Source organism: Chaetodon auriga, chromosome 20, assembly GCF_051107435.1.
Source record: "Chaetodon auriga isolate fChaAug3 chromosome 20, fChaAug3.hap1, whole genome shotgun sequence".
In the NCBI taxonomy this organism is placed as follows: domain Eukaryota; kingdom Metazoa; phylum Chordata; class Actinopteri; order Chaetodontiformes; family Chaetodontidae; genus Chaetodon; species Chaetodon auriga.
In genome coordinates, this window is record NC_135093.1 from 12,308,548 (window position 1) to 12,333,707 (window position 25,160).

Sequence of the window (25,160 nt, forward strand, 5' to 3'; positions counted from 1 at the left end):
ATTGATATCCTGAGTAGTTTAATATTGTCTGACCTGCCGTTCGTTTCCATTGGGTTTTGCAACTCGAAAACTAACACAAGCATCACATGGTTGATTTCACCATACACTTGTGTATTAGTGGCTTTTGTCTTGTTTACAGTCTGTGTGTCTGTAAGTAATAGACAAGACATATGTGTGTGTGTGTGTGTGTGTGTGTGTGTGTGTGTGTGTGTGTGTTAGTAGTGGAGGGGGGTCTGTGCTAGTAGTAAGCGCAAAGCCGCAGTGGAGCCCATCCCCTGCTCCCTCCTTGAGACACCTTACTTGTAGTGAGGAGAGGAGCCGCAGCCCACGGCCACTCCTTCCCCTTCTCCGATTGGACAGCAGAGGCCACCTCCCTCCCCTGCCTCATTGGTATGCAGGCGGCGCAGTGTGTGTGTGTGTGTGTGTGTGTGTGTGTGTGTGTGTGTGTGTGTGTGTGTGTGTGTGTGTGAGGAGAGGGAAGGGGGAGAGAGAGAGAGAGAGAGAGGTTGCAGTCAGTGCAATGGGATAGAGGAGAGCGAGGAGGAGGAGGAGGAGAGTGAATGAGAGCTGCTGGATCTGCCTCGCCTGCGTGCCTGCCCGTCGTCTGCCGAAGCTGGGCTCACCGCCGCGCCACGCTGCACTGGCACAGAGCAGAGTCACGGCCCGTTTACGCCACCGTCCGCACTCACAGCACCAACACGGAGCCACACGGCGCTGGCGCTCACCCCAGCAACACCACCAGCCAGGAAAACCAGGGGCCGAGCTCACCGGGCTTTCTCCATCACCGGGGGGTGGGGGGGACGCAGCAGCTACGAAGGGGCCTGACGCTACAATTTAGGCACCAGCTGCTACCTCAACCACATCCCCCTCCACTTTATCCCATCCTTACCAACGCCACCACCACTCCTCTCTTGCTCCTCCCTATGCCCTTGTCCTCGGCGGCTCCTCTCACCTCCCTGGCCAGTATATGGATAGAAGCTCCCTGTTTCAGCTCATACAAGAGCAGGTAAGCGACAGAGGTTTCTATGGTTACGCGCTCGTGGCCACCTCGCCGTCTGTCCAGGGATTGAGACGTGGAGGCTGTGAGCTGGGAGCTGATGTTAGGATTGATAGCGAGGGGCTGTTTGCACGGGCGAAATGAGCGCGTGAGAAGACGCGACGGATGCAAGCATCATGGAGCCATGTGGGCCCCGAGAATGCGAGGTCAGATCATGAGCCACAGCCGGAGGGGGGGCATCATGTCATGGTTTATGGAGAGGAGGGAGGGAGGAGGGGGTGTGTGTGTGTGTGTGTGCAAATAGATGGATGGATGGATGGATATGCTGTATGAATGCATAGATGGATTGATTGATGCCTTCTCCGTTTGAAGAATGAAGATCGTCTGATTCCAGCTGCTGCATTAGCGTTTGCAGCATTCACGCTGTACGTGCGTGAATTTGTCTGTCCGTGAATGTGTGATTTTTTTTTTCACCCTTGTGATTTTACTCCTTTTTTTTTTTTTCCTCTGTTCGTCACATGTCCAACCTTATCATCTCAGGGTCACAAGGACCAAAGATTGCAAGATTATTCAGCTTTAAGGAGGCAGTTCCCGTGAAGTCCAGGTCACGGTTTTCTTGGAGAATAGAAGCTGTTATTTGGCTTTAAACTTTTGTCTTCTTATGCTGAAAACACAGTGTTAGTGGCGACATGTAGGCCAGTGAAAAATGCTTCTCTTGACATCTGGTTTCTTAGAGTCCTCTAACCAAACTGCTGTTTTTGCCGTCCAGTCTATGTTTGAGGAAAGCTTTGGTTTACCATCTCCAAAATTAACAAGCCAAAATGGATCTGAACGCAGATCCTACCCGGAAAGTATGTGTGTGTTCAGCTAGTGCTTCCTGAAGATGTGATCGTGTGTGTGTGTGTGTGTGTTTTTCCAGCTCTGTTTCAAGTCTTAACTCTCGGCTTTCTGATGTATGTTGTGTTTTCATTGATGAGCTGGTGTGTCAGGATTTGTCCTGATTGACAGATAGATTGGGCAATCATTCTGTCCAAGAGGGAGAAATTGATTATCTGCTGCAGGGTTTAGGGGTCACGAGTGGCCCATCAGCAACACATTGATCAACAGACTCTGGAGCCTTTGGGGAGAAGCGTGTGTGTGTGTGTGTGTGTGTGTGTGTGTGTGTGTGTGTGTGTGTGTGTGTGTGTTTGTGTGTCCACAATCAGTTGCATTTTTTATGAATGTGTGTGTGAATGCTTTTCTAACAAGTGGAGGAAGCCCATGTGGGTTGAGTGAGAAGATGCTCTGTGGACACATTGGTGAGTCATTTACTGTATAAGCACTTCAGTGATAACAACTACTTAGTGATAACTCAACAAAACATATTCCTTCACAGACACATTTTAATGCGGTATCAAAGAGGCTGACTCATCTGTGTCAACATCCATTGTCGATGTAGCAGGTCCTTGGGCTGGAGATGAAGCCGATATTTCCTCACTGTAAATGGCTGGTTGCTTTATTGATTGTGAGGTTTACTCCGCCTGTGCCAGTATGTTCATATAGACAGTGTGCAGACCGTGGTCCTATTAAGCTCAAGTCTGGAGCAAATCACTCACACGAGCTGACGACAGGCTTTTTCCACCTTTGGGAGTCCATATGGCGGCCTTTGGTTTGGAAAAGGTCTCTCTAATTAAACTACAATGAAGTGAAATCTGCCAGTGGCTTTTGGACTGTGAAGAGGCAAGCTTGTTTTTAACAAAACCCGCTGCCTGCCTAAATATTAGGCACTCCTTATCCTGGAGAATGTCTGTCTTTTTTTTCTTTTTATTTCCATCTCTCTAGATTTACATCGGCACATTCACACTGGAGGCTTCCCACAATGACCACAGTGTCCCACCAGCCTCTAAGCAAATCCACAAGAGCACACGGAGGTCAAGTGCTTTGCTGAAGGGCATTTCAGGTCTAGTCGTCTGTAAAGGGAATAAATTACTCAGTCACAGTCGCTGCTTAGTTTCTCCACAGTCTAGACTGTTAAACCTGCAACCTTACACCTTTTTTCTAAACATTTCGATTCGAGCTACCACCACTGCCCCAACATTTTGGAGTTTCTCGGAGTCTTGCTCCAGAAGAAAACTGTACATGCTTCAGTTTATATGAGCACTGCAGGTGTAAAGGAGAGGGGGTGTTGCAGCTCTGTCACACTGAACCACATGAAAATGCTGCAGGGGAAGAGAAGGAGAAAGCAACAGCGGCAACATGACTGAGTTTATTAGTCTTTGTCTGCAGGAGGTTGCAATGCTGAGCTCGGGCTATTTCTGGCCAATGCAGGCTCACACATATGCTCATGATCAGAGCACACACACACACGCACACACACAGATAGTCCTACTATTGCAGCACCACTGATAAGGCAACTTGATGGCTGGCAGCACTCAGCCACTGAAGTACGCTATCATTAGTTGGTGAATATGTCCCCATGTGTCATTCAGGTCTTATCTGGCTTATTTATATCTCTCCCATAAGGACTTGGGGTTCTGAATACTATTCTGACATATTTATGTCAAGCAGAGAGAATAAGGCTCTCGTACACTGTCGCCTTTTATCAGGCTGATGCTAATTTGCATTGAGCTGTATTTGAAAATGCCTCCGGCTGTTTGGACTGTATTTAAATGGCAGGAAATGTAGTTAGATGATTGTTTGCATCAAGAAAAAAAAATCTTTGGATGTCTCTCTTCAGTAGTCTCTACCGGAGGAGAGGGTGGTTTAGCTCTTAGCGCCGTCACATCGCAGTGCCACAGTGGTAAAGTTTGAGCATAATGATGCTAGCAGCAGGCCAGAATGTGCACTGTGATAATTACAGAGTCAGTGGCCCAGTTGTTGGTGAACACCAGTGAGTCCTGAGGGCAGCGGAGACAATTCAAAGGATTTTATCTGATGCCATGCAAATATGCTCTGCCCTGTAAATGCCACTGCCCTCTGCAGACACACAGCCCTGTTCAAGCTTGACAGCCTTGTTCACAGAGACCAAAGTGGTCTGTAGTATTGGCTCCGTGCCACCAGGTTAGCGCTGTGTGGCCAAGACCGGGAGCCATACCAGTGCTGCATTCCCTTCTCACACAAGTTCATTTGAAGCTCATTTGCACAAACCAGAATACTTAAATTTCTCTGTATCTGAGCAGGTGGTCATTAATGCAGAGGTGTGTACAAACATGGACGCTTCAAGTCAGCTGGAGCCCTGTGAAAACCGTTCAAAGTAAATCCTGATTTGAAGATTTAGGGCTACTACTGGTCCAAATTAATTGTTTAATCTGTGCAGTTTCAGAAAATAGTGAAAAATGCCCATCACAGTTTTGTGGAGCTCACGATGAGATCTTCAGATTGCTTATTTAATCCCACAGAAAATCTATTTACTATTACAGAAGACAGCAAAAACCGAAAAGCCTGTGAACGTTTGGCTTTTTTTCTTGAAAAACGACTGCAACTATTAATCAGTTATTTACATTGCTGCCAGTTCATTTTCTTTTGATTGACTAATTGATGAATAAACTAAGCTTCAGCTCTGATAAGATTATGTTTACCAGAGGAAAAGCAGGAAGAGTCTGATAAAACAGCTAAAGTTTTGTCATCTTGAGACGGTCACAGTGAATGCATGCAAAGTTTAACAATGGGAATCTTTATGATTTCCACTGTAGTAATTAGCTATAGCTCCTCTATAGAGCGGGCCGCGTCGTGTGTCAGTCTTGTGCAGGTACGACAGGTCTGGCTGCGTCTCACCCGCTGGCTGTGCTTCTGTCTTGGTCAGGTTTTGTGGTTTGCTCCTGGGTTGGAGGCTCTCACTCTTGAACCCCTGTGGAACAGACTGATAAGTCAGTCGTGGGCTGGGGTCAGTCGGAGGCGCTGCGCTGAAGGTAATAGAGGTCTCGGGGGTTAACACTGAGATCATTCCCCTGCAGTCAGCAGTCCACTCCTCCTTGCCCTCCTCCTCCTCCTCCTGGCACTCCTGTATACATTCTCATCCTGTGTCTTGTCCATCTCCTCCCACTTGCTCTTAAACCAGCCAAGTTCACTTGCTCTCTTTCTGCTGTAGCACCTGCACCTTCCATCTGTACCCCCCCCCCCCCCCACCGCCACCACCTCTCTATACATCTAAACGCCGCCTTCGTCTTATTACCACTTTATTCTTTCAGTCTATCTGCATTCTGCTCTTCCTTCCCTCCTTTTGTCGTCTCTTTCTCTCCCCCCTTTTGTGCCATTCCTTCGCCTCTCGAGCGCCAATATGTCGGGGAAAAAAGGGGGTAAAAATGCAAAAAAAAAAGGGATCACACACGGGCAACTAGTAACCATGGAAACGCATGCAGCTTGTCAAAGTGTCGCCCTCACCAGTGTTGGATCGCTTCAATAACTGCTTCCCTCTCAGCGCTTTTTCCCTCCTTCTTGCAACCGTTTTCTCTCTCTGCCTCTCCCCCCATATTCACGCACGTCACCAGCCTGCCCAAGAAAAAAAAAAAAAAAAACAGGCTCTTCTTGCCAGCACTCATTCATCTCAGTGTACCTCATCTCACTAATTGATAACCGTAATTGGATACAAGAACCAATCCCCCACCTCCTTGTATCCTCGGCAGACCGTCTCCCCTGTGTAACGTTCCTCCTGAATAAGGTCAGACTGCGAAGGGAACAGCGTAACAGCGTCGGTGCAGTGTGACAGCTCGGCGTCGGCGCTTGGTTTTTGCGTAAACGTGCACGGCCGTATACGGCATGCCTCTGCGTCTGTGCTGCTGCTGTATGTGCAGTGATGTGCTGACATATGGAGGCTGACAGTAATCAGACGTCCCCAGTGTGGCTCTCTGTTCCCCCTGTCAGCCCAGGCTGAGCCAGGAGCACATTAGAATCTGATCTATCTCCCCTCTGTGGCAAGTGAATTCAGAGCACTGGAGTGTGTCACAGCCCTCTTATAGGAAGGAGAAGAAGAGGACTCACTGCCAGACTGCTGGGTTAGGCAGATGCACAGAATAACAGACAGCAGCGAGGCATTTTTATTCTCCGTGCGTCTCCGTTTCATTTCTGCCTGGCTGTCTCTGTTCTCCTCGCCTCTCTTTTCATACCTTCTCCTCCTTCTACTGCTCCTTTAACTTCATTTTTCATTTCTTTCATTTCATCACCCAACACCGCCCACCTCCCTCTCCCATTTTCCACCTCTTCCTTCCCTGCTGTCTTTTTGTGCTCTCTCTCCCCCCCACCTGTACTCCCCACATGTACCTGGTGCCTTACACATCACAGACGTTGGCCGTATCTGCACCATTTTGCTCTGTGAGTCTCAGGGGGAGAACGGGGCCATGTTTTAACAAACGTCCATGGAAAACACAGTTAAGGGGATTATCTAAAAATAGACCCAGGCCCGTTTTCTTTCCCATGTTGTTTTTTTTTTTTTTCTCCCCAAATTTTCAGTTTCATGTGCTTCGCAGACTGCCTTGACAGGCTCAGGAGCTGAGTTTAGAAATTATGGTGACATGGGTGAGGGACAATGACCAAGAGGCGCAATAGTCAAGTATTGTATGGATTTTAAACAAGTACTATCAGTAAATACTCTCGAGACAATGATGGCTGTGTGTGTACACAATCTTGGTTAATACTGGTTAAAAGCTCTTTCTGCTGTTGAGTCAAAATCCCATCACTGCATCAACCAGCAGTGGGAAAACACTCATTCTGAGTCAAGCATCATCAAAACTAACCCAGTAGTTCCTGCTTCTACTGTGCTCTCTCAGGTGAATAAATACACAAGTTTTCAGGGTAGTGAAAAAAGCAGATTAAGTGGAATTAAATGGATGTTTGTGTTCAACTAAATGACTGTAAAAAAACAACAACCTGCAAACAGTACGAGGGGAGCACAAGCACAGGAAACATGTTCAGACGGAGATTCATACACACACACACACACACACACACACACACACACACTCTCACACCAATGGATTTCCTCTAAGATCTTGCTCCTTAGTTGAGCAGCGGAGCCTTAATCTATGAGCTTCCTGCAGCAGAGACTGACACAGTGCGGCGTAATTTAACGCCACTCTCCTCGTGTGGCCGACCAAACGCCTTTGTCTCATCATGTCAGAGCGGGCCGGGTCCAGACTTAGACGGCGTTCTTCTCATGGACTCATGACATGGGCAGCGATGATCCTGCACGACTGACTCCACTCTGACGCAACATCTGCAAGCTCACTCCTCCTCGGGGCAACGAGAGGCTGTTGGTTTACTATCTGAAACCTAATGAGGCTGTGTTAGCATTCAGGAAACAGTCAAATGTGAAGCAGCAAGGGCTCTTCCCATGTGGTCTCTTTGTACTGCTCCAGTTTGTCCTCGGGCACATTTTCACAAACAATCAGATGCACTAAGGAGATGTGGCGTGAGAAATTAATGCTCCATTGCAGAGCGATTGAATGCATTTAAGAGGAGAAGGTAAGGGAGGAAAATCAAGTAATGAGTAGGTGAAGCCGCTGCCCCCCCCCAAAAAAACCCACATTACATAAACCAAGCAGAGATACACACCCTATACTTTACAAGCCATTTTTAACCAGGCGCTATTTTAGACGACTACATTCAGCCATTTTTATGACGCTCTCCCGCTTAAATCAATTACGAGGAGCAGCTCTGGCACACAGACATCAGCAGTAATAACCCATGGGCCTGTGGATCTCTGTGAGTGAGTGGTGATTATAAAAGCCACACTGACTGCGAGCCGCAAATGTGACCAAGGACGGACTCACACACTCAAACGAAGCATCCAGTCAGAAACAAAGACTGAAAAGACAACCTCGTTTCATGCTGAGGGAAACTGCAGGTCACTATGATTACAACGCCGTGTTGTCTCCCACTGCTCCCAACATCAACAACAACAACAACAACCAACCTGCTCTTTGCATTGACAGACCTGCTCCTTTAATGAGGTTGAATGAGGCTCTTTCTAAGTCTAATTCTGTCAAAGGCATCATAGAGGCAACACAGCTTAATTAATACTGGTGTCACTGTCTGAGTTTATGCCTTCAGCCATGTAGCTCTCATTTGTCTTTGTGAGTATCTATTGTGTCTCTGTGTATACGTCTCAGTGGTCTATTCCTGTTGCGTTCTCCCTCAGGGCAAACTGACACTTCATCTCTGTGGCGCTGCTAATTAAAAAATCACAATGCATAACAGGAACATCTTCAGTACAGCTGTTATCAGCGATACTGTGTTTTATCCCAGCCGTCTGAGAACTTGCTGTTGTTTTTTTTTTTTTTTTCCCCTCAGCTGGACCCAGAGAACACAGGTTTCATCGCAGTGGAGAACTTCACCAGCTTGGTGGAGCACCATGAGCTGCAGCTGGACCCGTCCAAACTGGACATGCTGTTAGCCCTGGTCCAGAGCAATGAAGAGGGACAGGTGTGCTACCAGGAGCTCATCGAGCTGGTGAGTAGAAACCAGATGCACACACACACTCGTATACATATAGCGATGCAGATGAAGTTGCACAGGCCACTTTCAGACAGAGCCAGCGAGCTCTGCAGTGGCGAAAATTGACTCGAGCATTCAGGTCGTCGTCCTGCAAAGGGAGGATCAATCTTCCCAGTTAATGTGTCTGTAAATCCAGACACTTAACCTCGCAGGCCCCGCTACAGCAAGGAGCAGAAAACACCCTCACTAAGCCGAAGGAGCCACAGGGCAGCGAATTTTATTTGTCATAACGGATTCAAACACTATTATGCTCTGAAGAAATTGATACGCTCAATAACGTAACTGCAACAGGAGTGTGAGAACAGCGTGCGCTGTTACTTTCCCTTACCTGAGCGACAGCTGCGGACGTCTTGTTCTCGGGCACTTTTTGTCCTTTGCCTCTGCTTTGAATGTGAGGCCAGGCTCTTCTTTTTCTCCAATCCCCGCCTCTTCACCTATCTGTGTTTACAATTGTGCCTCTATTAGAAATTCATGTGGAGCTATGCATGTGAAAGGCTGATACTCTCAGAGCGTGTGCGTGAACACCTACCCTCAGCTCCCGGCACCTTTCAGGCATAAGCACCGAGATTAATTCACCGCAATGCAATTCCTGGCCAGCGTTCGCGTCCTTAAGCTCCCATCCCCTTCTCCTTCTTTCCCTTTTTATTTATCTGTCTCTTTCGCTCCCCTTGTGTGATGCTGCCCATGGTTTGTAATGAAAGCCACATGAGGCCACTCAGTTTGGAGCGGGTCCCGTTCCTGGAGTCTCTGCCGCTCCAAACCAGTGTAAAGGTGCTGCTCCCACGCTGCATCCCATTTCACCAGCCCTCTTTCTCTCTATCTTCCTCTGCCATTCTTTAAGTGTTGGTCTTTTTCTTTTTTTTTTTTATCCATCTCATTTCAGTGGATTCTCATCTTCAACCCTTCCCTCCTCAAGCCATATAATATTATCCCCCACCTCCCTCCCTCTTTTTGAACCTCCTCCTTGAACTCTCAGATCTCATTTCCTCCTCTTTCATTCTACACTTCTTGTGAGCATATGTTAGGTGGAAAAAAAAAAAAAACATGCCTCGCCTCCGACAGCATCAGGGAGACACTTTTAAAATTGCCCATCAGCCAAATGCAAATTGCCTTCGATTAGCCCAGCATCGGTTGTAGCAGGCAGTAATCTGAGGCAATTTGAGACCGCCCAGCCTCAGACATAAATCGACCCCCAGGTCTGATTTTAAAGATTTACCTGATGCACATATGTGATACCCACACCGTTCTGTTCGTGCACACAATTTGCATATATACAAACGCTTCCAAGCATTCTATCATTAATTAATGCAGCCACCCACTTCCTCTCAGTCTGCCTCATGACTCCCCTCTCCCTGACATACAAACTCAAACCCAGACAGACTCTCATTCATACGCATGAGCGCTGCCACTACAGATTTGCTGACTAATTTAGAGGATATTCCAATGTTAATGTGAGCCCGGCCTCCCGTCGCGCAGCACGTGACGCGCGAGCTCGGCAGGTCTCTGTTCGGTGGGGTGAGCTGCAGGACGCCGCTCGGCGAGTGCCATACATAGCATGACATTTTCAACCAGGTCATCGACCAAATACCTCCGGCCTTCTCTCGCTCCTCCGCCCCTTCCTCTCTGCTGCTCTTTGACTTTTAGAATTTTCACCTGCGTCTTTTCAGTTTCATTTCTTTCCTACTTCCGCTCTTCGCTCGCTGCTTGTTGTCCGACCCTTCTCTTCCTTCCTCTCTGTCTATCTCCATTCACATCTCTGTATCTCCAGCAGATTTATAAGTAGCACTCCACAGTGTGTGACAGATGACAGCCATGTTTTGATTTGCAAAGTTCAGTGCTGCCATTATACAGTATCATAGCCAGGGCCTGAAGTCTGGTGTCTTTAATGTGTGTGTGTGTGTGTGTGTGTGTGTGTGTGTGCGCGCGCGCGCGTTCATTCAATGCCTTTATGAGGCTTTCGGCCCACAAGCTGTTGTGATTTCTCTCAGTTGTGTCTCGGGTGTTTGCAACATCCTTCTGATTTGTTGTTCTACATTCGCTCCATGCAGCCATGAATCCACGGCACTTCTCCCGACCTCAGTGGGTGTAAATGTTTGAATCGCACCGTCAGGCAGCAGCTTCTCTGGGCCTCTGAGTGTGCATGTGTGAGCGCGTGCGTGTGTGCAAGTACAAGACCGTCACTGACATCGCTCATGTTCAACCCATCTTTCATGCAGGGCAGTCTTAGCCAGAGAGCTCCATCAGTTCAGCCAGAGGGGAGAATAAGTAACGCTCTGCTAAAATCTCTCTTGGGGAACCGTACACACACGCACACACACACATTTACTCACTCATACATGTGCACTGACAGAGAGTGTAGGTGTGTATTTGACTTACTAATTCACAAAATCCCACAAAGCAAGACAACCAGTGCACATTTTACACGCGGTGACACGTTTCCGCACAATTACTCACAGACATCTCGTCGATGCAGGAGGCTGAGAGACACCCGAGGTGTCAAAGCTCACACATGGTGGTGGTGGGGGTGGGCATATGTTTATGAATCAAGGGTAAAACCTGAAGTCGGAGATATTCCTATGTGTGTAATTGCACCTATTGATCTCTTTAAAGAGAGTGCTCTGATACTATCATGTACCAGCTGTGTAATTGAAGAAGTGTGTCATTGTTTTCCTTCGGGTGGTAATTTGGCTAATGTTCGATGGAGATCCAAAATGGCTGCCATGGTTAATTACACGGGTAGAGGGTGTATTTTGCAGATTATGGCGGGGGATTCTCTTTGTTCAGGTCGAAGGATTTTTAAGACTGTTGCTTTGTCCCTCATTTGTAGCCGTCTGCCCAAATGTTGCTCTCATATTTTCACTTCGCTCAGGAGGTAAAGTTAAGGAAACGCTTATGTAATATGTATTCAAATGTTCTGCTTTAAACTTGGTGAGTCTTTTGGCACATTTGAAGCAGTATTGGAAGAAAGAGAGCTCTTGCAGACTGCAGAAATTAACTTCAGTTACAGCATCAGCCAGGAGACGCTGTGCAGATAGTCGAAAAACAGTATTTTAAAGTTTTCAAGTCACATTAAGTGCCCACAGTGCATCTGTCTCCAGGGACACAGATGTTACCTATCAACATCACATCCCATAGAGAACTCCATTCAAGGCTTTCTGTTGTAGACGGGTTAGCAGCTAAAAGTGCTGCACTTTGCGTAAGTGTCCTGGAGTGAAGTTTTTCTCTTTTTTTTCTTTTTTTTTTTTTTTTCCCCAGCGTTTTAGCACCGCAATGATTAAAGCATGAAGGAAGGCTGTGGCCACAAACTGCTGAGGGGAAAAAAGGTGGACTCTGGTTTTGACAGGATTTGGGCAAGAAAGAACCTGAGTATCTGGGTCAGGGTAGAATCAGCAGGGGCTGAGATGCGCAGTGATTTAGATTCTGCTGCAAGAGTGCATGAGCGTATGTATGGGGGGGGGGGGGGGGGGGAGCAAGGGAGAGGCAGATTTTGGTCTCCTGAACGTCCTACAAATTACACAGTAAATGGGTATAGTGACACTCTTAGTCTGTTGGTAGTGAATCACAATGTGAACTTGGTTAATAGGTGCAGTTTTCTAATATTCTACTAATGATAAATGATTCATGTGTGTGTCAACGAATGTTACTAAAAGATGGTCACCGCCCTAAACTCCATGGACGTATACATGGATTTTTCCTGCATCTGCATTTCAGACACCTGAATGGTCTTTAAACCACATCTTTTAAAATGTTATTACTAATTAGTATTGAGCTGTGAGCTATTGACCATGTGGTGTGGCTAATTAATCCATCAAGGACAATTGACTAAAGCTGAGAGCAGCATGTACAGTAGGCAACATGCAGCTATCAAGAGGAGGAGGATGGACCCTTACTGTTTGACACACACACACACACACACACACACACACACACACACACACACACACACTGCTGTCAGTTTGGCCCATTCAGTTTTCCCTAAAGGGGAATACTATCTTTATCCTTGTGCTCTTAGCCTCAGCATCAATTAATCCCTGGCAGACGTTGCCTCGTCAGGGAACTTCCACTGTTACTGATTCACGAGTCAGAGGCCCCCCCCACCCCCACCCCCAACCCCCCCATTGTTTTATGTGATGACATGTGATTTTTGGCGCACCTTGCCCCCTCGCTCCCCTTGGCATGTTATCTCAGATTTTTTGGCTGCTCGACTGTGCTTCATTGTCTCCTTCGCCGTCTCGCTCCTGTCGTCGCTTCAAAAGGCTGCTAATGCTCACTTTAGAGGCGGCGGCCCCGCGTGTCGGGGAAGGCGAAGCGGAGTGACAGCTATGCTCAGCCGTGTCTGGTGGGAACAAATTCTCACAGAGGCGGTATGAATGGGAGAGAACACAGTGCAGCGTGGAGAGGTGGCAGGTGTTGTCACCAAGCCAAACACAGTTGAAATAAACTCAGACTTTATTTAGAGAACAAAACCAGCAGAGGAAGAAAACACAATTATATTTACATCCCCCAGCCTCACTCTATTGCACCTCTCTACTGCATATATACACACTCCCTCTTTTTCACTGGGAAGATATTTCAATGAAGACATTTAGGAACACGTCTCTCCTTCACTGTCCATTGGTGACCTCCGGAATCTGTGACTGGAGCTCACCCAGGCAGGCATCTCATCTTCCCTTAATTTCCCCTCTCTGCCTTCTAATGTCCCTCTACTCCTCTTCGTCTGCTTTCACTCCCTGCCTCAAGTATAGCATAATTGCATTTTCCCTGATTTCCATACTAAATATGCTTCCATCCCATCTGTGGGAGAGCCAGCAGCCCAAACTTGACATCGTTCTGGTTATCACAGTGTAACAGGCCTCTCACTCCACAACCACCAGTGTCATAATTACCCACAGTTAGGGTAGTTACCTTGTCCTGCTCTGCTAACTTCCAAAAGGGATTAGCATGTTTTTTTCTGTTTTTTTCTGATTGATTTCTGGTAAAAGGAAAAAAAAATGGTAGCTGCTCTGTTTGTGGAGTGATCTGCTCATTTATTTACAGTCTCTGTCTTTTAGTATATTTAGCTCAGTAACTTTTAGAGCTATTGACCCACAATTTCTTTCACTTTCTCCCCTGCTGTGTCCACATGTACAGTAATTAGTCTACAAGCAGCAGGACTTGGCTAATGAATTACAAATGGTGTACTTTAATGGGGGTTGTACTTCTACAGGCCCCCTTTGCGGTTTCAGTACACTTCATATGAAGCCGCCATATTGGCTGAGATTACCATTATGAGAAAGCTATACGTAAGGTCTGCTGTTGTAGATTCGTACCGGTAACAGCAGCAGCTGCTGCCCACGTGCCCTCTTTCTCTTCCTTCACTGCTTTTCCTGGAAACTAATTTTCATGAAGTGTCACATCACATCATAACACATGAATTCGAGATAATTGCTAGATCAGCCAGTTGTCCTCAAAGGAGCTGTATTGTTTTAGCTACACAGGAGACTCCGGGCATCTGGCATCGCCACTGAGTATTAATTAATCTTTACTTGTGAAGCATGCATGTAAGGAAATACAGATATTGACTCTAAAGGATGTGTGCTGTCGGTCGCTGGTCAGACAGTATTTTCAGTGGTAACTCCGGCGTAAAAAGGACCGTGTCTGTTGTTATCCTGATGGTTCTCTGCCTTGCATGTCAAAATAGTGGCATTAGGATAGTTTTCATCCTAAGCCTCTATTAGAGAACTTATCAAGAGTTGGTCCCGCTGGCCTGCAGGCTGCTGCAGAGCTCCTGCTCACTAAGCAAACCTGGAGCCTGTGATAACATGAACATGCACACACACACACGCACGCAAACATGTGCACACTTTCTCTCTTTCTGTGGAATAGCTCCTTTTAACCAAGATTTGCTTTTCAAGGGCAAAATCACTTCCACAGCCCATTTGTTATGATGTCTGCGCCGCATCGACCCTGCCAGCAGTCACGCTGACATTCTGTCTAAATCAAAACCCACTTATACATTATTTAAGTTCCTCATCAGCCATGAATATTCAGCTGCAGTCTTGTGGCAAAAAAAAAGTGATCACCAGTTGTTTATACATGTAACATGGCTTTGATATTAAATATTGAAGGTTTATTTCTAATGCCAGTTAAATAAAAACGCTCATTACAGATTTATTAAGCAGAAAGTGATGTTTTAACTCCTTGTTTCTGCATTAGTTAGAATTAAATCGGCCATATTTTAGCAAACATCTCCGTCGTGCTCTGTGCTAGCATCTGTCCTTTATCTCTCCGCCACACAGATGGGACTGAAAAGACTGTCAGTGCGTTGAACAAAAGAAGATTTGAGCAGTTTTCAAAATGCTGATTAATGGTTTTGTGTGAGAAACAGTCCTCAGCCATTTTAGCTCCGTTTTGTGATGACTAAGTGATTTCCATTCATCAACACGTGGAACAGAAAGGTTGGAAAACCTCAAAGTCACACATAAATTAAAAAGTTCAAAATAAAGTTAAAAGTACGTACCTACAGAATGCTACAAAGTGCAAAAGAGAAACTTCACTGTTTATTGAAGCTTGTGAAGGCCGTCAGAACAGGAGTGTCGCCACCCTTTCCCCTGACTATATGATGATAAAAGTAGAACTTTCTTAAACCGTCATGCTACCCCTGCTGAAATCAGTGCTTTATGAATGTTAGCTCCCCATCTAGGATGATTAGTCACACTGATGAGCTTCCCTCAGATTATATGAAAAGAAACTGTCTTCCTTTACTGATGTTTGATCCACTTAGCGTGACGAAAGTTACGGATTTAATTGCTAGAATGAAAAATTCAGCAGCAGGCGATGATGAGATCTGCTCAAGGTGTTCTTCAGCTGCTGACAGCGATGCTCATAAAACAACTTGAGACAAGTTTATTGCAAGAGAGACATTAAGTCATCAAGTCGCAAAGAACAAACAGCAAATGAATGCAACCCTGATTCCTTAAAGTCGCAATAAACTAGTCTGTCAGCTGAAAGAAATTGTCTCTCATCTATTCTTTAAGCAGTACTTTGACATTTTGGGAAATATGCTTATTTGCTCTCTTGCTGAGAGACAGATGAGATTAATACCGCTCTGCCAAGTGTCTATCAATCTGTCTGGTAAATATAAGACTCCAGCTTGCTTGGTTTAGCCTACTTAGCTTAGCATACAGACTGGAAACAGCGAGCTCGGCTCTCTCCAAAGGCTGTCCTCCTGAGAGTGCTACATCCATGTCTTTTGACCTTTTCTTCAGATGAGCAGTAAACGCTCCAGCAGTTTCAGACGGGCCATCGCCAATGGCCGCCGCACGCTGCAGAGGGAGATCCTGCTGGATGAGACGGGGCTGGGTCTGTACAAACGTTTTGTCCGCTATGTGGCCTACGAGATCCTGCCCTGCGAGACGGACCGGCGCTGGTACTTCCACCAGAACCGCCTGTGTCCCCCGCCTGTCTTCATCGCCATCGTCACCATCGTGCAGGTGAGATTTAGGAGGTGATGTCATTGACTTGTCGATACGGAACTGATATGGATTATTCTACTGATGCATCCCGCTGATTCAGATACGCCTGGAACATGTTTGGCCTGCTGTATTTCACTTGAGCATGTGCTACTAACCCACAGCGCGGACTTTAGGCTGTTCTGTTGGCTCAGTTGTTCGCTTCAGACCCACTGAAAAGATTTTCTGCCTTTGATCACACGCTTTTACTGTGAGCTCGATGTGAGCTGGTAACCCATTTGGGAGTCAGGGGCTTAGTGGGTGCATTTAATGCCATTCCTCCGATCTGAAACCCTCAGCCAGCCTGCATGCAGGGATTTTTTTTTTTTTTTCAGACTCTGATTTTGGAAATAGGAAACCAGGTCAGCGAACACCCTGGCCTCCACAGTGGCATTAAATGACCTGTTATGTTCATTTGGAGGGAAAAAAAAAAAAAGAAAGCCACGAACACAAACGCCCTCACGGATCACTGTTGAATGGTTGGGGATTAAGCGGCGAAAATAACCTACAGCTTCTTAACAAAACTTCAACCTTTTCCCTTAAATCATCATAATTCTGAAGAGAGAAAGCCAAGTGCTCTCTTAATGCCTCCAGATGGCACTGAATGGTCTGTAATAACAATGGGGACGTGATAATAACGGTTCACATTCGTTTTAATTCACAGAGACAATGAGTCATTATTCTATGAAAAGAAATTAATGGAATTGAACCAGATGTGCTGTTTTTTTGGGGGTTTTTTTTTTGTTTTGTTTTTTTCTGTGGGCAGTAATTGTCTCCACACGTCTAATAGGCATCAGCTGAGGGATACAGAAAGACGAGAAAACATCATGTGTTGTCCGTAAAGCACAATGGGTTTTGTTTTGCGGCACAATTTCCACCTTTGTACCAGCAGTCTGCAGAGCGAGCCTGTAATGGGTAAATCAGCGAGAACTGACAGTTTGGTGTCACTTCTGTGTCTGTTGCAGATTATCGTGTTCATGTGTTATGGCATCATGCTAAACAAGTGGGTGTTGCAGACCTATCAGCCTGACTTCATGAAGAGCCCCCTGGTCTACCATCCCGGCCACCGCGCACAAGTGTGGCGCTTCTTCAGCTACATGTTCATGCACGTTGGGTACGGACCTCTGCCCACCACTCGCTCATATCTGTCAGACTCGTTCAATTAAGATCCGGTTGGTTGTTGCGGATGTTGCATCCGTAGGAGGAACACATACTTGATGCTGTCATTTGAATCTTTTTCTCTTCCTGTGCTCTGTCCTCAGTTTGGAGCAGCTGGGCTTCAATGCTTTACTGCAGCTGATGATTGGCGTTCCTTTGGAGATGGTCCACGGCATCTTACGAATAAGTCTGCTTTACATGGCGGGAGTGCTGGCCGGTGAGTATGTTAGTGTTATTATGTGAACCAGTGCATCCTAAAGTGGAAGTCTCAAGACATTTTTTCATTTTCAGTTTTTTTAATGATGTTTCACCACAAAAAAAAAAAACAAAGGCGACACTTTATTAACCACATTTTAACATGTCAAATCTGAGGGAATAAGAAATAATAATGCTGCAGCTAAGACTGGTAACACGACAGCTCGACTTAACAAAAGAAATAAAAACAACATATTTTAGACAGTTTTAGATACTCTGCATTGCATTGCTTTCTGTTTTTAGAACATTGTCATGTATTTTTGCCAGTCCTCAGTGAATCTGTAGTCTGTTTTTACAGTCAGTTGCTCTGTGCAATTGGTTTTGTCGCTACCTTCATCATTACTTTCAGCATCAAATGTACCTCCAGTGAGACTGAATAAGTTAGCATCTTGTCCTCAAGCTGACACCCATGAGTAGGCCTGTTTGATGGTTGCAATAAATCCGACCCGGCTGGTGGTCCAGACCTTTGAAAAAAAATACGAGTCACCAAACCGAATGCGGCGGAGTGACTCACTGTGCCCAGGGGTCTGGCTGCTGCACTCAAGTCTTTGTTGACGAGAAACCTCATTAACTTTCATCCTCCTCCAGCCAGTTTGGAGATTGGAAATTTTAAATCCACACTGATTGCTGGATGTGGTTCCTCACTGCGGCTTTTTTTGCCGTTAATGCGTATTTTCAGAAGTCATATCAACACGGCTGCATAAACCTCTTTTCCCTTTCATCTTCACTGGGGAAAAATTCTGTCTTGGATCTCGTAAATCTCTTGCTAACCATTATTTGATTACTGTCAAGAGCAGTAGTCTAATTCATGATCAGTTACATTCATCCATTGTCAGTAACGGGATTTTTAGGCCTTCTTTTCTATGTGAGTGAGAATCCAGACTCTTTATTTTTCTTTTCCCTTCCCCTCTCTGCACATGCAGCAACAAAATGGAGTTAAAGCTGTTAATACTCCTCGTGCTCTGTAAAAGTCAGACCCTCGGTGCCCTATACATGCATGCATACACACTCTTAACACTCATGAATTATTGTAGCTTTGATTTATTTTAGCAATGATGACAGAGGGAGAGCGAGGGAGCGAGCGTGGGACTTAGAGGAGGAAAAGTGGGGGAGTAATGCAGGGCTTCTCTCTGGGGAATTAGCCTAAGTGCAGTTTGAGATGCTGTTTGGAGATTTAAGCTGCAGCCTGAATCAGAAAGGAGGAGAGAGCAGCGAGGAGATGGTGATATTAGTACCCCCAGAGCCTGGAATCGAACTGCATTCATCGCAGTGATCAAAAATTGAATCGGTGTAGTACAAGTTGAAGCTGTGTCTAACTGTCTGGAATGAAATTTGACTTTTACTGCATTTAACTTTCAACGCAGTATAACCGGTGTAAACTGAGTTTCAGCCCTTCAGTCTGACACATGTTCCTCCTGAACAGCGGAGAAGAGCTGAGCTGTCTCATGGTCACAGGCTGATGAACAGCTTTTCTATGTAATTTCACTGTCTGATCCTGGTTTGTGGAACTGAAATTGGAGCTGTGCTGGCACTGAAGTTGTGAAAGTAGCCCATAAGAAAGCAGGTGGTGCACTTGGACTCTTTGTGTGTGTTTTGGAGGAGTCTGTGGGGGTTAATGACACTTCCAGGGTTAATGACAAGCGGTAACCGCCTGTATTTGAGACAAACAGTAACTTTTGACATGCTAAACTAAGATGCCGAACATGATAAACATCATGCTTGCTAAATATCAGCTTGTTAGCATTAACCTTGTGAGCATGGTAGCATGCTGATGTTAGCATTTAGCTCACAGAGTCGCTAACATGGCTGGAGACTCTCAGTCGTGCTGGTTTATTTGGTTGCTGTGGTTGTTTTAACTGAAGCTACAATGTAAATATGCTGTAACTGAGATTTTTATGTTTGCACGTGTTGCGGATTGGTTTACAATGTAATTTCACAGACAGATGGATAGGTAGATATGTGAAATATAAGATCCATTTGTTAGTCAATATACCTCATACAAGCCATATATTTTTCTGTTTGTGTGTGTGGGAGTCCAGACTTTGGTTCCACATGTTGTTTCACTGCGTCACGCTTTCCATTTTGCCAGTTTTCTCCCTGCCTTTGTAAACTTACAATTGCTTGTGGATGTTAGAAATTGCACAACACATTAGACTATTCAGTGAAAATCTTGATTCTTTTTTTTTTTCCACTCGCCCCATTTTGCTGCCCATGGCTGTCTCATGTTTATATTCATGCAGTCTTATTCTAGCTCATGAGCTCAATCATGTCGGCTGTTGCTATCAGCTCTTGAACGCATGTTGCTTCTTATTTTTGTGCGGCAGCCGAGCTTTCAGGTTGTAGCTGCATGCCGTGTGTGCATTTCTGGAGCAACGCGCTGCAGGTATTGTGCCTTCATGTGTGTGCCTTAACACATTGCAAGAATTTCTGCTCCTTCGTGCTTGCTTTCAAAGCCAAAAGTAAGATTTTTTTTTGCTTTTTGATGATGCCTCAAATACTGTAAAAGCATAAAACTGTTCTCACAGATATACATATCTGACATGCATGAACACACACATCTCTGCAGTCATTATCTTGAAGATAACGAGTGTCGCAGTTTAAACGAGGAGACGAATTAGTTTCACAAAATACAAGGTTTGGATCTGGGTAGCTCACATGGGGTTACATACACATCTGTAAACCTTGGCTATGGCCTGATTTTGACTGCATTGTATTGGTCCTGCACTGTAGTGCCCCCTCTGAAAATTAAGTATGACATTGCACAGTCTGTCCTTGGATGTGTGCTGACAAAAGGAACAATTCTGTAATTATTTTCTGACAGTGCTGTTCAGACCCTGGTCCTTGTCCTTCCTCACTTTGCATCCACTCAGTAATCCTTCATGGCTCTGCTGCACGAACAGCAGCTGAAGAGCTCCCCTTGAATTTCATGTTTCCAAATATGAACAGAATTTGAGTCACCATTTGAGCCCAACTCCACGTCTTTTTACTTCTTTCTCTTCCGGCTCTCCTTCCCTCAGCGTCTTTGTGTGCTTCAGGACATCAACAGGTGCCAGAGCACCATGTTTTTCCTGTTCGCCCTGTGTGAGCCTCAGGGTGTCTACCTCCCCTAACACCTTACATTTGAGACAATCCAAATCTTCCGGCAGCCTCTCGTAACAGCAAGCCTGCTCTCTCACCATGTCCCACTCCGCTCAGATATCAGTGTGTTGATGAGGCTTTAGTGTTGACATACTATATTTCTTCTGCTGTTTGCTGCCTGTCAAAGTCGATTCTGCGATCTTCAGTGCAACAAAACAAAGATCTCGAGTGAAGCTTTCACTTTGAATCGTCTGATTTTTGCTGAAATATCAGCAAATTTCTTGTGAAAACAGAATCTGTTGACGGCTTCACTTTTGGTTGTAAAGATGAAGTCGTAGTCAGGCATGAAAGAAATGTGTTTAAGACCGTATTTAGAGAAAAAAGTGTCACGTCCTGCATTTTGGTTGGTGGTGTCATCCAACTCTCTTTTCTGTTTGCTGTCGCAGAAAAATAGTATTTTTCAAAAACATCGTCATTGGATTTTGTTTTGATTTATTTATTTATTTTTGGTTTATTTAATAGGGACACAGACATGCATTGAACATTCACTGAGCCGAATAATTCCACAAATCATGGCATTTAATTTGCTATGCCTCTCCCCAGATGGCCTTTTGTGAAAACAAATATATGCGTCGTGCAATAAGAATACAATAAAAATGCAATAAAAATACATATGCAAATATGCAAAACAGACAAGTAGAAGATGAGAATGATAATAAAAAGTTCCATAAAATAATACAAACTCCTGAGGATAGACACCTCGTCTCACCCCTGACTACGTGCCTTGATTATTCCCTCGCAACTGTTTCAACTTAGAAGTACATTTACTGTGTTTAAGTACAATTTTGAGAGACATTAACACTACTTTATACTTCTACTCCACTACATTTCAGAGGGAAATGTACCGTTTACTTCACTGTATTTATATATACAGCTGTAGTTACAGGGGCTATTATGTATACTGGGTACTTTTGATGCTTTAAGATCAATTTGGTGCTAACTGGGGCCGTGACTAGTGATTATTTTCATCATTGATTAATCTGTCCAAAAATAGTGAAAAAAACCCCTTCAGACCCTCTCATAGGCCAAGGAGACGTCTTCACAATGTGTTTTTCCGCTCAACCCAAACTCCAAAACCCAAACATCTTCAGTTTAAAGTGATATATTGTGAAGAACAAGCAGCAAATCATCTCATTTGACAAGCTGGAAGCAGAGAATATTTTCACAATCCTTCTTCCACCTCCGTCCCTGGATGAATAAAGGTCTAAGAAAAATCCTGTATATGCACCTGAGTCACTGAACTGGAAACCCTGAGAGGTTTCACTGTGTCGCTGAGCACCTTAAGAGCAGCTGGATTGGCTCTCCAACACACGAAGGGGCCGATGGTTGAGTTATGCAGGAGGATTTTCTCCCCGCGTTAGCTAACTGTAATTAACCGTCAGCCGGTGTTCGAGAGCACTGTGCTCACACTGCTTATTGGTGTCCTCAGTCAAGAGGAGGAGGAGACATGTGGCCTGATGGCGTTTGTGTCCTGTTGAGGAACTGTAATGGAAATATGATAAATGACTGCGTGTCAGCATAACCTCATAGTTGCGAGTCAGTTGATGTTGTCATTACATGTAATGTTTAAGCCTTCAGCGGTTGATTAATGTTGTTCTGATGTCAGGCAGCAAGGCGGCGGTGTCAACTTTGTGCTGCGGCCTTGATGCTCGCTGCATTGTTGGTGCTAATTTAGCTCGATGATTGTTTCTGCTTTCTCTCCCGCCAATAAAAGCCCATTCAAAGTCCAAATGACTGGAGGTCTTCAGGCTTATTTTTTGCCTGTGTTACGCTGCTGTTATCAGGTTGCTGTTATATAACTGATTGATGCTTCTTAAAAGTGCACTGCACATATTTAGGCAGAGTAAATATGATTATATATGCTGCCAGTGAATAGACGGCCTTGGTGCGTGGCCAAGAGTGACTTTGTCCATCATCCATTTTGCTGATGTTTGATGTTTGGTCGAGGCACACAAGCTGCAGGTTATTCCAACCTGAGGAATCCCCAAAAGCCCAGACATACAGCTTTGAGATTGAATGTGCAAGATTGAAATCAATAAATTCAAATGAGTGATTGGAAAGAAAAAAAAAAAAGACAATAGAGCTTTACTGCTTTGTTAGATTTCCAATTACAGAGCAGGGGATTATTGTAACAGATTGACATCCAACAATCCATTATCTATAACCATAAGCTTATCCTCTGCAGGCTCATGGGGGGCTGGAGCTGATCACACTGGGCGAGAGCCGCGGTACACCCTGAACAGGTCGGCAGTGACAGATTGACTTGTAGGTTTCATTCACTGTTCTCAGTTTATTTGGTTATTTGTTGTCTGTTAATTTGTGTTCCAGAAGCATGATACTATCGGAATTAGTTTTCTTTAATACACTTGATTGAAAATGCATCACGAGTGGAGTGAACTTTTATTTTTGGCCTTGGTGAGTGCACTTACCATCTTTTTCCAGAGATTTCAACTGCAATTCACTTTTTTTTTTCCTCTCAGCGGACGACTCTCTGCTCCTAAATTGAATTTCTGTTGAAAGCTCCATAATGCTCGGGAAAAACGTGGAAGTGAATGTAAAGTTAAGGTGGTTTGTTGTTGTATTATTAAGCGTGTTAACAGCAAAAACTCTCGACTTGAAAAGCTGATTCACAGTGGTGTTCGACAGTTTGCCTGCGAACAGACAGTTGTGGGGGGGGGGGGGGTAGGGAAAATGGGACTTTTTCTTGGCGCAAACTTGAGCCACATAAACCGATGCTGCCGCACCTTCAGACTGCATCAGCAGCCAAGCTCAGTTAATGAGGGAGAGAGGAAGATAAAAAAAAAAGAAAGACAAGAGGGGGCAGAACAGGAGAGAGGAGGCATCAGAGAACAGACGGCTGGATAAATAACTGTCAGTACCAGAGGGGTGTGACTCAGTCTCTGACTATCCCAATTTGGCTTTGACTCACATCAAGCGCTGGTATAGAGATGTTTAACAACGGGCTGATTTGATCGGCTCGAGGAGAATCTGGGAAGTTTTGTGGAGAGCAGGAGGCGTTTTTAGGACTGTGAGAGCTCTGGAGTCGTCTTTGTTTCGCCCTTGCCAGCCGAATAACAATTACTTCTTGCTCGCTCTTACTTTGGAGGCTCTTTGGTGGCCTGCGTGGCTGCGACCGCTCAACATTGTCAGTACACAAGGCCAGATTTCTGTCTTTTTAGCCCACTTCAGCTGCGGACGCCCGTGTGTACAAACCGTGGTGTTGCATATATCGCTGAAGAGTCTGGGCCTGTGTTTCTGATGTACTCTCCTGGTGCTCAGCTGAACTGAGGAGGCGGGGTGACCTTGGTGCGTTGCAGAGGCTGCCAGCGTGATTATGGTAATTCCCAACCCCCCCATCCCACCCCATAGTCAACTCTTCCGAGGTGACACCAAGCTCACTTCCTCTACTACCACCCCCTGCAGCCTTGCTGATAACAACACCGTGGATGATGAATATTTCTACTGTAATGCAGCCTAATTGAAGGTAGCCCATTTGTGTGGCGCGAGCCCACCGTGTTTATGGGTGTCCATTTGCGTCTGCTGTGTGAAGCCAGTCCAGAACAATAATATTTGTCAGGCACTGCGTTGGAATAAAAGAGGAGGCTTGTTCTGTGCTGAGTTCATATTGCACTTACATTTCAAGGTCCTCCGAAGAAGAAGCCCATCACCCTCGCTCTACCCATCACTGTGGCTTTATAACCTTGAGCACAGGAAGTGATTTCATGCTCTTTTTCATTGAAGAATTTCAGTAATTTCCATCCAAGGTCAGCTATTGTGCTGAAAAGCAGTCGTGAGTGATAACCGCTTCGGTCGTGACAAGAATTCTTTTTCTTTTCTTTTTTTTTTTTTGCGCGTTACAGCTCTTCTTACGGCGTAAACAACTTAACTGTATTTGGACGTAGACTCACTAATCTTTAAATTTCGTCTCTTTGCCTCTTCAGTTATGGGTGTGCTTATATGCCCACACACACACTCTCCCAGATCTGATATGATTATGCCTTTCCACCAACGGTTGGTGCTGTGCTGAGCGGTCTCCTCTCAGCAGCTCTGAGGATATGACTTGTGGAGAATATTGATTTTTCCTGATGCCCCCTGGACTCCGGGGGAGCATAAATATTATCATATTTTTCCCCATGTGGCAAATTTGGACGGGGCAGAAAAGTGTTAGAATAAACAGAATCAATCTCTAAGGAGAGTAAGGGTAAGGTGTGTTTACAGTGGCCATGTTGGCACACAGTGAAACTGATGAATTGAATCCAGGCCAGAGCTCGGCGTTGTTGGCGCTGGTGCTGTTTTTTTTCCTTCCTTTTGTTTTGTTTTGGACAAGAGAGGTCCTGATTTATGTTGTGTTTTGACTATGGATGAATGTCTCCCCCGTTGAAGTTGTTAGTCTAATGATCTGATTTGCCTGCAGCGCAGAGGCGCAGGTGAGTGGTGTTTTGGCGCTTTGAGGATGCTGACAGTTTGGATGCTCCTCCGCAGCTAGATGCCACAGATAAGCAAAACTTCACATCATCTGAGGGGCTTCTTTCCTCCCACCGACGCTCCACCAGGGCACGAGGAGATGGATGGTTGAGATGGATGTTAGATCAGATGAGGACTGATTGCGAGTCATGCTGCTTCACTTAAAGGAAAGCATCAGCCACGGAGATGGT

The 25,160-nt window shown here is 45.4% G+C and overlaps 1 protein-coding gene across 1 annotated transcript in view; it reads left to right on the top strand.

The window, feature by feature from the left end:
- Positions 1-450: 450 nt before the first annotated feature.
- rhbdl1 (rhomboid, veinlet-like 1 (Drosophila)) overlaps positions 451-25,160 on the top strand; it is a 37,869-nt gene continuing 13,159 nt past the window's right edge. Inside the window, exons 1-5 of the mRNA XM_076759705.1 lie at positions 451-1,006; positions 8,261-8,419; positions 15,712-15,936; positions 16,920-17,068; positions 17,217-17,329. Of these exons, the coding sequence (XP_076615820.1) occupies positions 968-1,006; positions 8,261-8,419; positions 15,712-15,936; positions 16,920-17,068; positions 17,217-17,329 (685 nt within the window). The 5' untranslated portion in view covers positions 451-967. The remainder of the gene's footprint in view (positions 1,007-8,260; positions 8,420-15,711; positions 15,937-16,919; positions 17,069-17,216; positions 17,330-25,160) is intronic.